The sequence below is a fragment of the Anopheles stephensi genome, chromosome 3 (assembly GCF_013141755.1).
Source record: "Anopheles stephensi strain Indian chromosome 3, UCI_ANSTEP_V1.0, whole genome shotgun sequence".
In the NCBI taxonomy this organism is placed as follows: domain Eukaryota; kingdom Metazoa; phylum Arthropoda; class Insecta; order Diptera; family Culicidae; genus Anopheles; species Anopheles stephensi.
The window spans coordinates 19,970,461-19,985,662 of NC_050203.1; the positions used below are offsets into that span (position 1 = coordinate 19,970,461).

General features: G+C 47.5%; 2 protein-coding genes and 1 long non-coding RNA gene across 7 annotated transcripts in view; 2 read left to right on the plus strand and 1 right to left on the minus strand.

The window, feature by feature from the left end:
- The first annotated feature begins 544 nt into the window (after positions 1-544).
- On the plus strand, positions 545-3,175 carry LOC118512759 (probable medium-chain specific acyl-CoA dehydrogenase, mitochondrial). Its single transcript, XM_036057649.1, has 4 exons — positions 545-739; positions 1,567-1,825; positions 1,894-1,994; positions 2,060-3,175. Exons 1-4 carry the CDS (start codon positions 719-721, stop codon positions 2,942-2,944), a joined length of 1,266 nt encoding a protein of 421 aa, XP_035913542.1. The 5' UTR covers positions 545-718; the 3' UTR covers positions 2,945-3,175.
- Positions 3,176-6,290: 3,115 nt separating this feature from the next.
- LOC118512761 lies at positions 6,291-6,860 on the minus strand. The gene is made up of 2 exons (XR_004906350.1): positions 6,734-6,860; positions 6,291-6,662 (listed from the first exon to the last, which is right to left on the minus strand). It is a non-coding gene; the product is annotated as an uncharacterized LOC118512761 (long non-coding RNA).
- LOC118512760 (nuclear hormone receptor FTZ-F1-like) overlaps positions 6,686-15,202 on the plus strand; it is a 124,570-nt gene continuing 116,053 nt past the window's right edge. Inside the window, exons 1-2 of one of the 5 annotated variants that reach the window (XM_036057652.1) lie at positions 6,686-6,986; positions 11,441-13,045. In XM_036057652.1, coding sequence (XP_035913545.1) covers positions 11,641-13,045 — 1,405 coding nt within the window. In that variant the 5' untranslated portion in view covers positions 6,686-6,986; positions 11,441-11,640. Of the gene's footprint in view, positions 6,987-10,203; positions 10,329-10,929; positions 11,140-11,440; positions 13,046-15,202 lie in introns of those variants that run through there. The other 4 variants (XM_036057653.1, XM_036057654.1, XM_036057651.1 and 1 more) reach the window with 4 other exon arrangements.

Consider the following 15,202-nt stretch of genomic DNA (forward strand, 5'->3'; position numbering starts at 1 on the left):
CATGTGCATGGTACTTGGAGGATCTTTAATGCTGAGTTCCGCAATTTCATAATATTTTAGCACATTTGCTATATGTTTTCTATATGAAATATTTCAAACTCGACAATTTTGCATGACGTAGAAACAGTTCGAGAGAAATGCCACTTGATACTGTCTGACAGGAGGTACACGCAAAAGAGAAAGGAATAATAATTTTATCATAAAACCATAAACCGCTGTTAGATTTTTTTTGTTTATTTATAAGATTTGAACGGCCTGGCCTTATTGCTACCAACCAATTGATGTCACATTTATTCTATTGATTAATTTTTTCTTAAATAACAATCCTACAAGCAATAGATGACATAAAATACTTAACAAAAAGGAATTAGAAAAAACTCCTGTTTGCGATGTCAAAATTTTCCATTTCAAATTGAAACCGCTGAAAAGTTTCACATTCGCGCGTGTGTTCATGCCACGAATGAACCGTACCGCGTGCCCGGATAAACCGAACCCCAGCATAACGTTGCTAGGGTACACCACCACCACCACACCACACCGATTACGCATCTATCTGTCATACGTTTCAGCACAACCGCTGCGACGACTGGTGCTGTTGTTCTGTCGCGCTGTTTAAGTTATTAAATAAAAGTGAACAGGAACGGTTTAGTGGCCGGAGCCGTGCTGCACAGTTGACACAACTTTTACAGATTGTAACGCTATACATAGTACCCACAAGATGGCAATGGCACTGTCCCAGGTAAGTGCGCACGAAACGAGTTAATAGCGGTGCTGCTGCTGCTGCTGCTCCACGTACTAGTTTTCGCATACGTACGGCCTTCCTTCACAAACCCGCTTTCGCGACCTTTGATCACTGCGAGCGATATAGTGGCGAAATTCAGACGTGCGGCTCGCGGTGGACTTTGGAATGGCAGGCCGCGCACCACGCGCCCTGCTGGCGCGTCCCATCCATCTCTTTCATCTCATAATCGCGAGTCATCATTGTTGGTGCAGCGCGAACCTCTTATCGGAAATACGGTTCCGGGCCAAAGGTTTCTCTGGATGGAATGGGATTGGATGGGTTGGGAAGCAAACCCCTTTCTTCGGCAACCTTGGCGAAAGGTGTAAGTGGGTTAAAGGGAGGCTTTGGAAATTAAAATTTAAGCCCGTTTATAGGATGAACGAGCTGGTTAAGGGATTTTACGCTAAGCCAGCATTGATGTGCTTGAACATTTTGATAAAAACCGGTTAAATGGCTAGTCTTATCTATCAGCAGGGGTCTGTGTTCTGTAGTCTTGTGACCAACAAGGTACGCTTCCTTCCCGTCGTACTGTAGATAGGGAGCCGCCAATGTATAAGAAACGTACGAAAACGTTGATAAGGAAAAATAAGCCGCACTGTACCGAAGTAGGTGGACCTGCTCCTGTCCACGGCATCAAGTGTGCCAATTCTTTCGAGTTTGCAAAATCAAAACAAATGCGCTTCATGTTTTTGTTTACCCTTTTGCCGAAGCGAAACCCCAACCACCGTTGATTCTCCTATCAAGATGTGTCTAACGAAACGGGCATCATTTCCATTTTGTTGCAGTTTATGAAGTTGGCCGTCCGTCCGGCATGCCGCGCGCTGTCCTCGAAGGCTGCCCCCGAGCTAGACATCTCCCCGACCGGACCGTCCTTTGCGCTGAGCGACGAACAGCGCGAAATTGTCGATCTGACGAAGAAGTTTGTCCGGGAGGAGATCATTCCGGTGGCGGCGCATCATGACAAGACCGGCGAATACCCGTGGGCCATTATCAAGAAGGCGTGGGAGCTTGGGCTAACCAACAGCCACATCCCGGCCGAAATTGGTAAGGGTTTTGTTCGTCGTGATCTACTTCGAACACTCAAAAACCTGTTGCTTTTCTCATCCTTTCAGGCGGAACGGAAATGTCTATCGTGACGAGCTGCCTGGTTGCGGAACAGTTTGCGTACGGTTGTACCGGCATCATGACCGCAATCGAGGCTAGCGGTTTGGGAGTAGGTTTTCTTTATGTCTTTTTCCATGTTAGAGTTGCTTCTCATTATCTTTTTTTAAATTTTAGCAAACACCCGTCATCATTGCCGGCAACAAGGAGCAGCAGAAAAAATACCTCGGACGTCTGCTGGAGGAACCGCTGGTCGCCGCCTACTGCGTAACGGAACCGGGTGCCGGATCGGACGTGAATGGCGTTAAAACGCGTGCCGAAAAGAAGGGCGACGAGTACATCCTGAACGGACAGAAGATGTGGATCACGAACGGTGGCGTCGCGAACTGGTATTTCGTGCTGGCCCGTACCAATCCCGACCCCAAATGCCCGGCCTCGAAAGCTTTCACCGGATTCATTGTCGAACGGGACACACCTGGACTGACGCCGGGCCGCAAAGAGCAGAACATGGGCCAGCGTGCATCGGATACGCGTGGCATCACGTTCGAGGATGTGCGCGTACCGAAGGAGAACGTGCTCGTAGGGGAAGGAGCCGGTTTTAAGATTGCGATGGGAACGTTCGACAAGACGCGCCCACCAGTAGCGGCCGGTGCCGTCGGTTTGGCCCAGCGTTGTCTGGACGAGGCGCTCAAGTATGCGCTCGAGCGCAAAACGTTCGGTGTGCCGATTGCTGCCCATCAGGCCGTCTCCTTCATGCTGGCCGATATGGCGATCGGCGTCGAGACGGCACGACTCATCACGATGAAGTCCGCCTGGGAGGTCGATCAGGGACGCCGGAATAGTTATTACGCGTCGATTGCGAAGTGCTATGCGTCGGATATTGCGAACAAGATCGCAACCGACGCGGTACAGGTGTTCGGTGGCAATGGGTTCAACAGCGAGTACCCGGTCGAGAAGCTGATGCGCGATGCGAAGATTTACCAGATCTACGAAGGTACGTCGCAGATCCAGCGGTTGATCATTTCGCGCAACATGATTGAAGCTGCCAAGCAGCAGGCGTAAAGCTAGGGTAAAGGACGGTTCGTATAACTTACCTTTGTTAACCCGTGTGCTACTCCCGTGGGGCTCGACCGATAATCCGTTCTGTCGTAACAAGTACGTGCATTATTTGTTTTATTTTTATCGTTTTGTTTCCGTTTTCCGCCGTAAAACATTATACAATACATCACTGCAAAAGTTTTGCCAACATATAGACTGGGTGTAATAAAATTTATATTTTCTTAAGAAAAAAGTGAAGCAAATGGGTAGAATTTTCACACCAAGTGAGAAAAGAAATGGATTATTTTAAAGGAAACTTTATACTAAAACTCAGCTTGGATCATGAACCGTGAAGGAAAAATATAAAAATATACATCGTGTCCGATGGACTTCCCACCGTGCAGACTTTGTTCGGTGCACAGTGGTCGAGCACAATGGACATTTTTTTTACATGTAAGATCTTCCAGTTAAAGGCCGGTTCTTCTCAAGGTTGTGGAACCACAGGTAAGCTAAGAAGAAGTAGATGAATTGATGTTCAAGTAATATATTTTTCTAATTTTCTTACAGGCCACACAGATGGGGGAACTGTTGCAGAAGTGTTCATTGAGCACAACAGAGTCTCCGCTTCCAGGAGACAGATAGTCTGGTGTCATTCTTATTACATTCCCTTATTGGGCTTACTACACCAACTGTAAGTAACTTATTCTTCTTGCTCTTGGTTTAGTGTCGTGATGTTCTGGCGAATAAAGCTAGCATCCACAGCTCGATTGTTGTAAACAAGTAGACACTTGTTATAATGATGGTGTTATGCACTGTAACTGGGTGAACAATGGCGCCAAAGGAATGCCAGAATTGATAGCGCCTATTTGATCTTTCCCGATTGTACACGCGCTAGTGGAGCACACAGACACATTCACATCTCAAGCGAACGAGGAATAATAAATACACATTTCGGTGAGTGTTTTTCGCAAATTTTTGAATGCCCCATTAATTCCAGCAGCCACAAAAAATATGGCGATCTCGATTCGCTTCACATTCTAGACACTTTTCTAGCAGTGAATAAATAAACAGGCACAGCCAGCCGTAGCAGAGATCGCCTGTAGGAGCGGGAAACGTTCTAAGCACCCCACTCCCCTCGTTCTCTCTCTTTCTCCCTCTCAACCTCACTCTTCTCCCTTTTGTTCCAGACGCAGCGTACCACCCCATTGACAGTGACAGTGAACACAGTGAACCATTCGCGGGGCCCAAGATCAAGATTATGTGTGTCAGTATGTTTCGGTGGAGCAACAGCAGGCAGGGCTCGCGTGTGCTCTTTCTCGCACGCGATTGCTTCTCACTCTCACTCTCTTTCGCTTTTTTTTCTCACTCAACCATTCTCCTTCTCGCTATTACTTTTATCCCCTCACTCTCGCCACTCCACGTGAGTATGGCTTTTTTATCACTACAAACAAAGAAAATTATTCAACACAATAAAAAAGCGCACAAGAACGCACCGATTTGACCACACCACCACATCGTAAAAATCAGAGCAAATGAAAGTGAGAGAGGGTATAGTGTTTGCCCTTTTTTTGGGGTGCGAACGTGTAAAGTACAATAAAAACATCCCTCCTCTGCTCTTCTCTTACCTCACCTTCTCATCTTTCCCAAGGGAACATGCTGATAGCCAGGCGCCAGCAACGCGGGTCGCGAAATGATTCTTCCTTCTCCTTCTGCCCTTCGCTTCCCTGCCCCACATTTTGCTACAGTAATTTGGTGCTCTCGTTCACTCGCCGCTTGCTTTGATATTAGGCTGCTTTAACCGACGCACGCACTTATACACAAAGAGCCAAAAGTGTGTATGTGCCTTCTTTTTGCAATATGATTTCTGCCCGACAATGTGTGCGATTCTTTCGCGATTCTGCCCCCACTCAGGAGGTTCCTTAGTTTTCACCCGGTTGGCAGTGAGGTTTACTTCTAAAACATGTACCTCTCCAATACCAAAGTGCGTGCCCGTGTGTGTATGAGTGCGTGAGTCTGTTTGCCCGATTTACGTTATCGCGCTCAACTTGCCCAAACTCGCTGGGGTAGGCTTTGTGGGGCGTGCATTTCAAATGTTGGTCAAATGCAGTTTCACCCCTTACGTTTTTTTTTATCGCAATATGTGTCGGCTTCGTTTTTTTTCTATGGGGGATGTCTCCGGTATACTCTGATTAGAAACGACTACGTTTGCGCAGAGTGATAAGCAGCTCAATCCAGCGTTAGTCATCAGATCGGTGTCTCCAAAGTCACAAAATCGCAACTTGTAAAAACACTCATGATCATGTAATAACAATTGATCATAGCAACCGAGGAGAGTAATAGAGCAAACGCCGGAGAAAGGAAAGGGGGAAGGGAAATGGGAGGGGGGGGGGGGGGAGATTCGCCTTTACCTAATTTTCAAAAAACTTGCGTTTGTGCCGCTCATTCATTCAACTAGCCAACCCCCCTCTCCCCTTATATACCCTTCCTTCCCGTGCTACCAACACATCGACAAGATTAGTTCCTTGTATTGAAAAGGAAAAACGTTCTTAGGCGTTTTGCGTTTCGCACTAGGCGCGCACCTTATTTTCCAGCCGTCCGGCCCACCCCTCTGGGGTGGTTGTGGATGAGTCTGTGTGTGTGTGTGTCAGTAACAAATGGAGCAGGGGAATGGAGAAAAGGGAAAAACGCTTCGCGCACCAACACTGTGGTAACACGTGCGTCTAGTAGCCTCCGCATAGCCGACAGCAAATAGAACGAGATAGCAGCACAGTACGGAACGGGTGAGCGAGATATATCTTTTGTGCAACGACGATGATGATACGCAAGTGTGTGAGCGCGTGTTTTGTTGCGTTTTAGCTTTTTTTTATTCTGTTGGTATTGCCTTGGAAGATTTGTTGTTATTTTTTGTGTTTTGCGTATTCGTATGCGACACATCGCTTCCCGTTTCGCATTTTGCGTGTAGCTGTATGTGCGCTTGTGTGTGGAGCTACAGTGATGAACACGTGGTCGGTATCGTGATGGGGAATAAGGTGGTGGGATGAATTTATTTTGGTATTTTTATTTTCAATTTTTGATACTCGATTGTGCTAATAATAAAAGTAGAACAAACTTTTAAACAATTGTAAAGAGCAATTATATGTCCTTAATTTCAGTAGGAAGAGTTCTCCTTTCCTCTCATTACGAGTTCAAGTGGAGTCCTTCGTTGTAAATTTACAAGTAACATAATCTTAAAATAATATTCATAAAATGTTTAAATAATTTATATATGCCTAGAAAAGTAATAAGCAAAATAAAGAATTAAATAAAAAAATCTATTAAATCTACGTTTTATTGCTTTTCGTCTCAAACAGAAAACACGCATAGCAAAATATCAAAAAGGAACATTAAAAATATAAGCTTCACACTTTGTTAATAAATTTTAATCACTCTCGATCGTCCCGGCTGCTGCCTTTTTCTGTCCGTCACTGTAAACCGCCACCAGTCTCAATGCGAATATCTCCCCCTTGCGAAAACAGTAGTATGAGAAACGAACCGGCACGGTTCTGTGTGCGCCAGTATGGGTTGGCCGGCAAAATGTGTGGCGATCTTTCTGTGCGTCGCTGCCCGCGCTCCCTTGCCCCTTTCCTTTGTTCCCCTTCTTAGACTGCTGGACCCGGTACGACCCCTATACGTATACAGGCAACGGGCTGACAGTGTGTGTGTGTGCGGGGGGAGAGCGGTGGTAACCGGTAGTTCGCGCGTTCTAAAAAATATCTAAATATTTTAGAATCCATCGTCAGTATGTGTCAGTGCGCGACCGTGAAACATACGTACCATCCGTACCTTTGCCTGCCGCTTCGGGGCACTCCGTGTGGAGTGCGGACTGTGTGTGTGTGTGCTAGTTTTTTTTATTCACTTCTTCCTTACCTCGGTCGGGTCGTGGCATAGCGGTGGGATAAATCATTAGCTTTATGGAGGCTTAGAATGCGTTCGCGAAGAAAGTGAGAATATTGGTCGTGTGGGGCGTGCGTGCCCCAGTGTACGTGTGTACATCATCATGTGCAAGGCAAGAAAGGAAAGCACAAAGGTATCGCGAAAAAAGCAACAACAACAACAGCACACACGCAAACACAAAGTAGCCACAGCAGCGGCAGCAGCAACACGTATACCCGTCGGCGAACACAAAAGAGAGCGAAAGTTCGGCGCTCGAAACTCGATTCGATGAAAGAAAAAGTTATGCATCATCGGCCGCCCGCATCATATTTGGCAGATTCTTTTGTCTTCTCGCTTCAGTGTGTGGGAGGATGCAAAATTTGGTGCAGTAAAAAGGCGGAATTCAACTTCCGTATCTTGACCGTAGTACCATTCTACTACCACTACTGGTGGCAGTGTTTACTTATCCTTTCGGTGACATTTGTTTTTGATCGATTTGACATTTTCTCATCGAAGAAGCATAAAAAAGCGCGGTAAACAAAGCGACAGACAGTACCAAACCGGCGTGGCCTGATCAGCACACCGTGCAGAAAATCTATGTTTAGATGTTGTTTTATTGCAAATTTTAATTTACCGCTGGCATTAGCGGACGACAGCAGTGTGGATGTTCCCGAACTCGAATCATCGATGGGGTGTCCATTGGGGGATCGCGACAAGTGAGTAGTGAGAAGCTGTGTGAAGAAAAAAAAAACGGCTCGTCTCGGTTTAGTCTCGTTAGCTCGCTCTCACTCTCGCTCGCTAGCCTCGCTCTGTCAACAAAACTGTGTGGAACGATGGCGCAGCAACAGGCGACACCGGGAAGAAGATTTGGCACAAAAACGTGGGACCTTTTCGCAATCATCATCGAAACCAACAGCACAGTCAAGATGGGAAAAGAGGAAAGAACGCACACACACCCTAAACTAGAGCGCGGTTTAGTGATGCTGTAAGAAACATACAACGATTGCTACGATTCAACCACCGATATTCCTTCTGCTGTGTTGTTCTGGCGCGCGACTTTTTGTGTTTAGCGCCGCCGTACGCATACAATTGCACGGCGGTTGTGTGTGTATACGGGGTTTCTACAGATGCGGAAATCACGGCACCACCGCACACGGCAAACCCCAACGTTGTTTATATTATGGGAGGTCCCCCCACCACCCCTTACCCGCTCACACCCTCCCCCCCCCCCTCTGTGTCCGTCTTGCGTTACACGGTTCAAGTGTGAAGTTCAATAACGAATGCGTAATAATGTAGGATGATGGTGATGACGGGGTTGCCTGTCGCTTTGGTGGTTGTGTGTGTGTGTGTGTGTTGCGCTCTGCTACACCAGAAAATACTTCCTCGTGTTGCACAGCAGCAAATGATGCTGGCTGGTATAGGCAGCCCCAATGATGAATGAGTAGTCTATTGAGAAGAATTTTATTCACATTCACGAAAAATTGTGATTAGATTGTGTGTGTGTGTGTATGTGTGTTTGTGAATGATATTTCCTTTCTAATTCGCAACCACTCTGTGTGCAGTAATTAGCGCTCGCACACACAAATAGAACGGTGCAGCTCCAAGTGCAGTGTGGTGTTGTCACCTTCTATTACAATTAACACACACATCTCAGTAGCAGCAGCAGCCGAAGAAGAAAGTGAAACATAACGGGTGAGAATGAAAACCCAGTCGAGAGTGGTTCCCAGGTTCTTCTCACTACGGGTTCGGTGGGGTCCAGAATCCGGTTTTCGGTGTATTTTTATTTTCCATCTAGTATTGCCCCGTAATACCCACCACGGCGAAGCGCGTGAAAATGCAAGTGTTTGTGTGCGTGCCTGGTGATTACGACACATACAGCTGCGCGAGAATGCGAAATATGCTGGCCTGGCCTAAAGACCTACATATTCCCGATGCTGAGATCCCGAAACGCCCGAAACGCACGGACAACCGCGTGCGTGAGTGTGTGTGTGGGTATGTGCGCCTGTATGTAAATCGCAGTATACAATGGGCTGTAGTGTGTACTGAGTGTGTTTGCCCCCGCTGGCAATGATCCACTGCTATGAAATGAGTGTTTTATAGTGCACAAGTGTGAGAAAGGGACGGTGATGAGCCAGATAAGTGTGTGAGTGGGGCGCACGCGCTAAACGTTGTACTGTACCCAATTTTTTGGTGGAGAAGATGTTGTTGCTGTTGGTGTACGACACACTTTTTTTGTTCGTTGTTACACCGTCTGGCTACATAACATTCTGCAGATTCGATCCAATTCCTGGAACGTTTTGAAGCTAACTTGAGTGGATTACGTATCGGTGTATGTGTGTGTGTGTCGAGCAAAGCATGTGCTTTTTCGGTGTTGATGTTGTTGCGGATGGCCCCAACCTTGCACGGGTGGGAAAATGGGCAGGACAACCTTCGCCTTCGCGCGCGCGACCCTTCTTCGTGTTTTCCTTTCGGGTTTTTTTCCCCCGAGGTGATCCTGTCGCTGTGTTCCAGGCTGTGCTGGGGAACACCGAATCAAAACAGCGCCAGACGAATTTGTGCCGACGTTCCTGCTGGGTGGTGTTGCTACGTTTGCGTGCGTCCATGGTGTCACGGTGTGCGGTAACACAGAAACAAGCCTTTTAAATGTTCAACTCACCGAAAAAAGGTGTCTGTGAAGAGCAAGATTCGATCTAGTAAGTGTTTATAGTGCGAATGGTCAAATGCTATCGTAGTAGGCACGTCCGGGTAACGCATGTAACGCGTGCGTGTTTGCGCGTGTGTGCGAATGTGTGTAAATAGTAAGGTGACAGATTTTGACCAGTGAGATACAAGCGGAGCTATTTGTTGGCCGTTTTGTTACCGTTTATCAGTCGGTTTTTATCACAAAAATACACACGCAGGCGTGCATAAGTGTGTGCGTGTGCAGTGAAGCGCGTGTGCGTTTACATGTATCGCAGCCAGTGTTTAGATTTCCCACGCGCCTGCACGGTGTAGTAGTAGCATTAGCCGGGATGCTTCGTGTTGTAGGTCACTGTTTCAATGTGTCACTTTTCGGGAGCTATGCAGAAGCAAGTGAGCCGCACTGAAGTGAGCCATCAGTGAGAAAAGAGTTTTATCGTCCGGTGTGTTTTTGTTATCAGTGACCAACAAAAGTTTCGATGGAGTATCTTTCAGTTATGCTGCGGGAGGTTTAGAAGTGGCAGAATATAACGTAAATTGTGTTACCCTTGAGTTGTTGTTTTGTAAAAAAAAAAATAGGAAAACTGGTTTACTGTTTTGTGGGTGTTAACTAATCTTCTTCTGATTAAAATATTTGTGTGTAATTTTTCTTTAATTTTCTTTTTATTTTATCCAGTATAGAAGTGTAAAAACGTGTACAATTTTGCTTATTTTGTGTGGAAAAGAAAATGCAACAATGTGTGAAAACCTACCTGTATGTTGCGGTCGCTCTCTTCCCAGTGTGAAAGCTTTTTCCGAGTGAAAATACGTAAAAATGGTATGAAAAAGATAGTTCTAGTGTGTATACATAGTGTGTGTGTGTGTTGGGTGGTTACACTGGCTTTTTATGCGTTATCTGTAACGGCACGTGTTACGCATTCGTTTTCCTGTTACATTTACAGAGCGAGATAGAGAGCGAGAGCGAGTGAGCGTGAGAAAGCGTTACTATGCGTGTAACGCGTGCGATCGTTACACCTGTCACGGTGTGTTCTATTTTTCGGTGCATTCGGTTTCTCTCCCCAAGTAACAGTCGTGGTGGTGGTGGTGGTGGATGGTGGATGCAACAATGCATCCAGGAGGAGGCGTTGATCGCTTACGACCTTGAACTATATACTTGCGCAGTATGGTGTGCCACGCGTCCTTTCCATCGCCCATTGCCATCGTGCGTGTGTTTGTGTGATCTGGTGCAGTAAAGTGCACATCACTACACACCGGGTGTGCAACTGCTGCACGCTGACCGTGGCCCAATTGGAGCCCCCCCAGATCCCAAAAAAGGATCCCTGCTCCAACGTACAGCATCCAGCGGGAGAGCGAGAGTTGTGGATGAGTGTGTGTGCTTGTAACGAGTCTATCGACGATCTAGTTCTGGCTGTTCCCCATTTTCTAGGTCCCCGGGTTGTTGTAAACGAGGCTTGTTGCGTGTGTGTATGTGTGTGGTTGCACTGGAAGTGGCCAATGGAGATGGCTTTGTAAATCAGGTCCCAACGCGATGTAGAAGTGCAGTGAGCAAAAGGAAGTACTAGCGACAGGGTTGGCATATTGGTTGGCCTTTGTCCTGATGTCCGTGAAAGGATTCAGTTACAGAGAGTGTGAGTTAGCAATGTAAACGTGTCCCGGGGGTGGCCTGGGGAAGCAACGAATGCAAAACCGTTCGGAATCTGTTTGGTACAACACACGAGTGTCCTAATTATTGGCCCTCCAATTCGCCAATTTCCCAGGTGTGCTCCGCCATTCGAACGCCAAGTGCAGTCAAGGGCGGTTGATACGAAACGTACGGCTTTCGAAGGAAGAATTAGTGATGCGCTAGTGATGAAGTTCTGCGATTTTGTTACTAAATGTGATTTTGCATGCAACATCCTAATGTTCTATTTCATTATTCTATCCCAAAAGTCCTAGTCCAAGTGCTCGTGAGTTGTTCCTGCGGGAAGAAGAAGAAGAAGTGTACAAAAATCGTCTCACTTATATCGCAAAAGTTGGTGTAAAGTGTGTGTGCTTGTGTTAGATGTGCATGTAAACGAAAACAGAGAAGAAAATCAAACAAATCAATAGTTGAAACGTCAACTAATCCCCGGGTAAAGCCGCCTCGAGAGATGCACGAGGAAGCGACCTCAACGGCTAGTTCGTCCTCGCCCAAAACGGCCTCGAACATTGTGTACGCAAACGGTGTTGGTATGTTGCTTTCCACCTCACCGACACCCGGTCCGGGCGTGACCTCTTCCTCCACCACGACCTCGTCCACATCCTCGTCGGCTACGTCATCGACATCCGCGGTCAATCTGTACGATGTGGTTGTGCAGCAGCAAGACCTGCTGCTCCCGAGCAGTCATCACAGTGCGACCTTCCACAGTCATCAGCACCATCTGCAGCAGCAGCAGCAGCAGCAGCTACACCATCAGCAACATTCCCAGCAAGCGTTACAGCACGTAACGTCCAACTTGACGTCAGTGGCTACCAAAATAATAACTGTCACCGGGACCGGAATGGGCGGCACTGGGTTGCATCAGGCGATGCAGCAACACCACCATCTGCAGCATGACCATAGCCATGCTCACCAGTCACAGCACCATCACAACCATCTGCATCATCATCAGCAGCAACAGCAGCAGCAGCAGCACCATCAACATCATCAGGTGCATCACGTACAGACGCAACACCATCAGCCAAGTTCCTCCACGAACGTGATCGTGCCTGGCGCGAGTCACGGTTCCACCCTGCTGGTGCAGGCTAGCTCTAGCGGTGTTTCCGACCTTCTGCTCGGTCAAGATCCTATAACTACCACCACGTCGACAGTGGCCACGACGGCCACACTGATCGCACTCACGCCCGACGATGTGGTAGAGTCCGTGATCGATGGTCGCGTTGTAACGGCAACGGAAAAGGACACACTGCTCAGCAGTCTGGCCGGCGCCTCGACCACCTCCTGCACTGCCGACGGTGGCGGTGTGGTGGACGAGGTGGACGAGCATGTCGTCACGATGGTTAATGCCGATGGGACGCTACTCGGCTGCGTTGAGCCGTTACACCCGTCGACACATCAGCATCAACATCATCAGCAGCCAAGCTCCTCGTCGTCTAGTATTACGATCGTTTCGGAGGAATCCATACTACCGCTAGGCGTTGTTGCTCCGGCGTCCTGCGTGCTAGCGGTAACGACACGATCACCCGCCTCGTCCACATCTTGCTCCTCCAATTCGACACCCTCGTCATCGTCGACATCTGCAGCAGCAGCAGCAGCATCGTCTTCGTCGTCCTCGTCCGGCGTATCTACGGTTCCTCTGTCCTCGTGCTCGATCGGTAGTACCTCCACTACGGCGACGACGGCCGTTGCGGTTGCGACCGTCGGCAGTAGCGGAGGCCATACCGGCGCCGGGTCCGGTGCGGCCGGCGTCGTTATGTCCGCCCTGTCGGTAAATAACGACGCGGCACACCTCACCGAGGAGATCGAGATCAAGATCCCGGAGGAGGACGGTGCCAGCTTTGAGGAGGATTCGGACGGTAAGTGGAAAGCATTTTCTTATCTTATTATTCTTCAATGCGTTATATGAACCTTCCTAATAGCCGTTTCTCAGTATCGATTGCGAATGCGACTGTCTGCCGTGTCAAACAAAAATTGATATAATTATTTCAGAATATAGTTTAAGCTAGTTTTAAGAGTGGAACTATTTTACGAAATAAAGCCATTACTTCAAGCTGTCATATTACTGGATCTTTGTCCAAACGGTTCTGTCAAAGTCTTTCAAGATGTCTTTCTTTCTGGACGAAACGAAGAAGAATTGTTCAGTTGCACAGCAAATTGCTATTACAATATTTGAGTTTTTGTCCAAGCAGTTATGAAGATCGAAGTCTCTGAGGATGAATCTCTATTCCATCATAAGATTTCTGTAATGGTCTTGTCTCACCCATTACTGTAATGGTGGGGATAACAAGGGAAGCGAAGATTCAGACATCTCCGTCTCGATTATAACGCTTGGTAACGCTTGTTTCCGTATGGTTTCGTTCTTAATAATAATGCTGAGTGCTTTTCCATAGTAAGTGTTTTTGTTCTTATACTCAGTTCACGGGCATCATTGATTGTTACCAGAATCCTTGTTTTTCGATTCTACACAAAATATCGATTCGAAACGATATTACATTCGTCCTCAAGCATTGTCAGCAAGCTAGTTTGGCTGGGTCAAATGAAAATAAAACAATTTACAACCAACTCGCAAGACACAAATTGCGTCAAACACGAAATCTACATAAACGGGACCCACTGAAAATCAATTCACGGCAGTAGCAACTGGGAGCACCATTGGCTGTTGTGAGCACCAATTCCTCGCATGAAACCTTTCAAACCCGCCCCGTAGGCAACGCGAATTTTACCCATATTTATTGTGATAAAACTTCCGGTCACTGGCGATGGGTTCAGTTTTCCATAAATAGAACTTGCTCCAGCAACATTTTGGGCCAACAGCTGCTGCCCCCAGCGTGAGTTGGGCCAGAATCGCGTCCAGTATGCGTACGCATACAGGCACACACTATGTAACGTGTGCTCACACCTACACCCGGCCAGTACGGTGGACACAGATCGATACCGAGCCGCGGAAAAAGCAATTCCTTCGGAAAAAGCTGGTGGCCTGCTGTCCGGTTTTTCCCGAGAACGGGGCGAACCGTTGGTGAGGAAGTTGTGCCATGCCCTAGCAAACAAACCTTGCCCTAGTGGCAGTGTACCCAAAACCCTAACCTCAATACACCAACGTTGAACTTGACACCGTACGATCCTTGAGCGACTCCCCCTCCACTGGTGGGAAGGGTGGGATTTCGGTACACGCACGGCACACTCTTGCTCCTGACCTCCGGAATGGTTCTATGTTGTGCCTACCGGCCCAAAAAGAGTGTGTACGTGTGTGTGAGAGACATCCTCCACTATAACAAACACATCCACAATTCCGGCCATTACTAAATACTCCGATGGTCCGACGGTTGTATGGCTTGAGCTCCCCGTTTGGCTACCATGGAAATGGTCCTGCGTGGAAGCCACACACTGTGCCGAGTGTATATAGCATTCCTTCCCTGTCACACCCATTGCCATTGTTGGAAAAGCGTGGAAAAGAGAGTTTTCTCTCTCCCCCACACTCCCACTTCTCCGAAAGTACGGTACCGAACAGACCAGATTGTGTCTCTTTGTTGCTAACCGAAACTGCTGTCGAAAGTAGGTCAGCGACGCTTCCTCTGGGCGGGCCGGTCTTCCCACGTGCGTTCTTCGTCTGGTCGGGGGGGTGTTCATGCTCCTTTGTGGTTCGATCACACCGAGCGTCCACGTGTAGTAGGGATGGATTTGGTGCCTTTGCTGAGGTTGTGTGGCACAGCTATCCATCCTTTCGCTGTTCCGAATTTTTACGTTGACCTAGTAGAAGGTTTTGTGCGTCATCAGAGCTTGAGAGTTGTGCCTCGCTGTTGTTGGTGGCTACATCAACTACCCTTATAGTGAAAGTATCGATTCTGAGGTGTTCTGTGGGACTATGGAAATTAGTACAGAATATTTATTTTAGATATTAGGAATTTTTATCTAGTTTAATTTGGACCTTAAATACGTTCTATATTAAACCCGAAGAATGCAGATATCCATCTTAGCATACTAAGACTAGCGTTACTGGTGTAACGCTTTGCTTG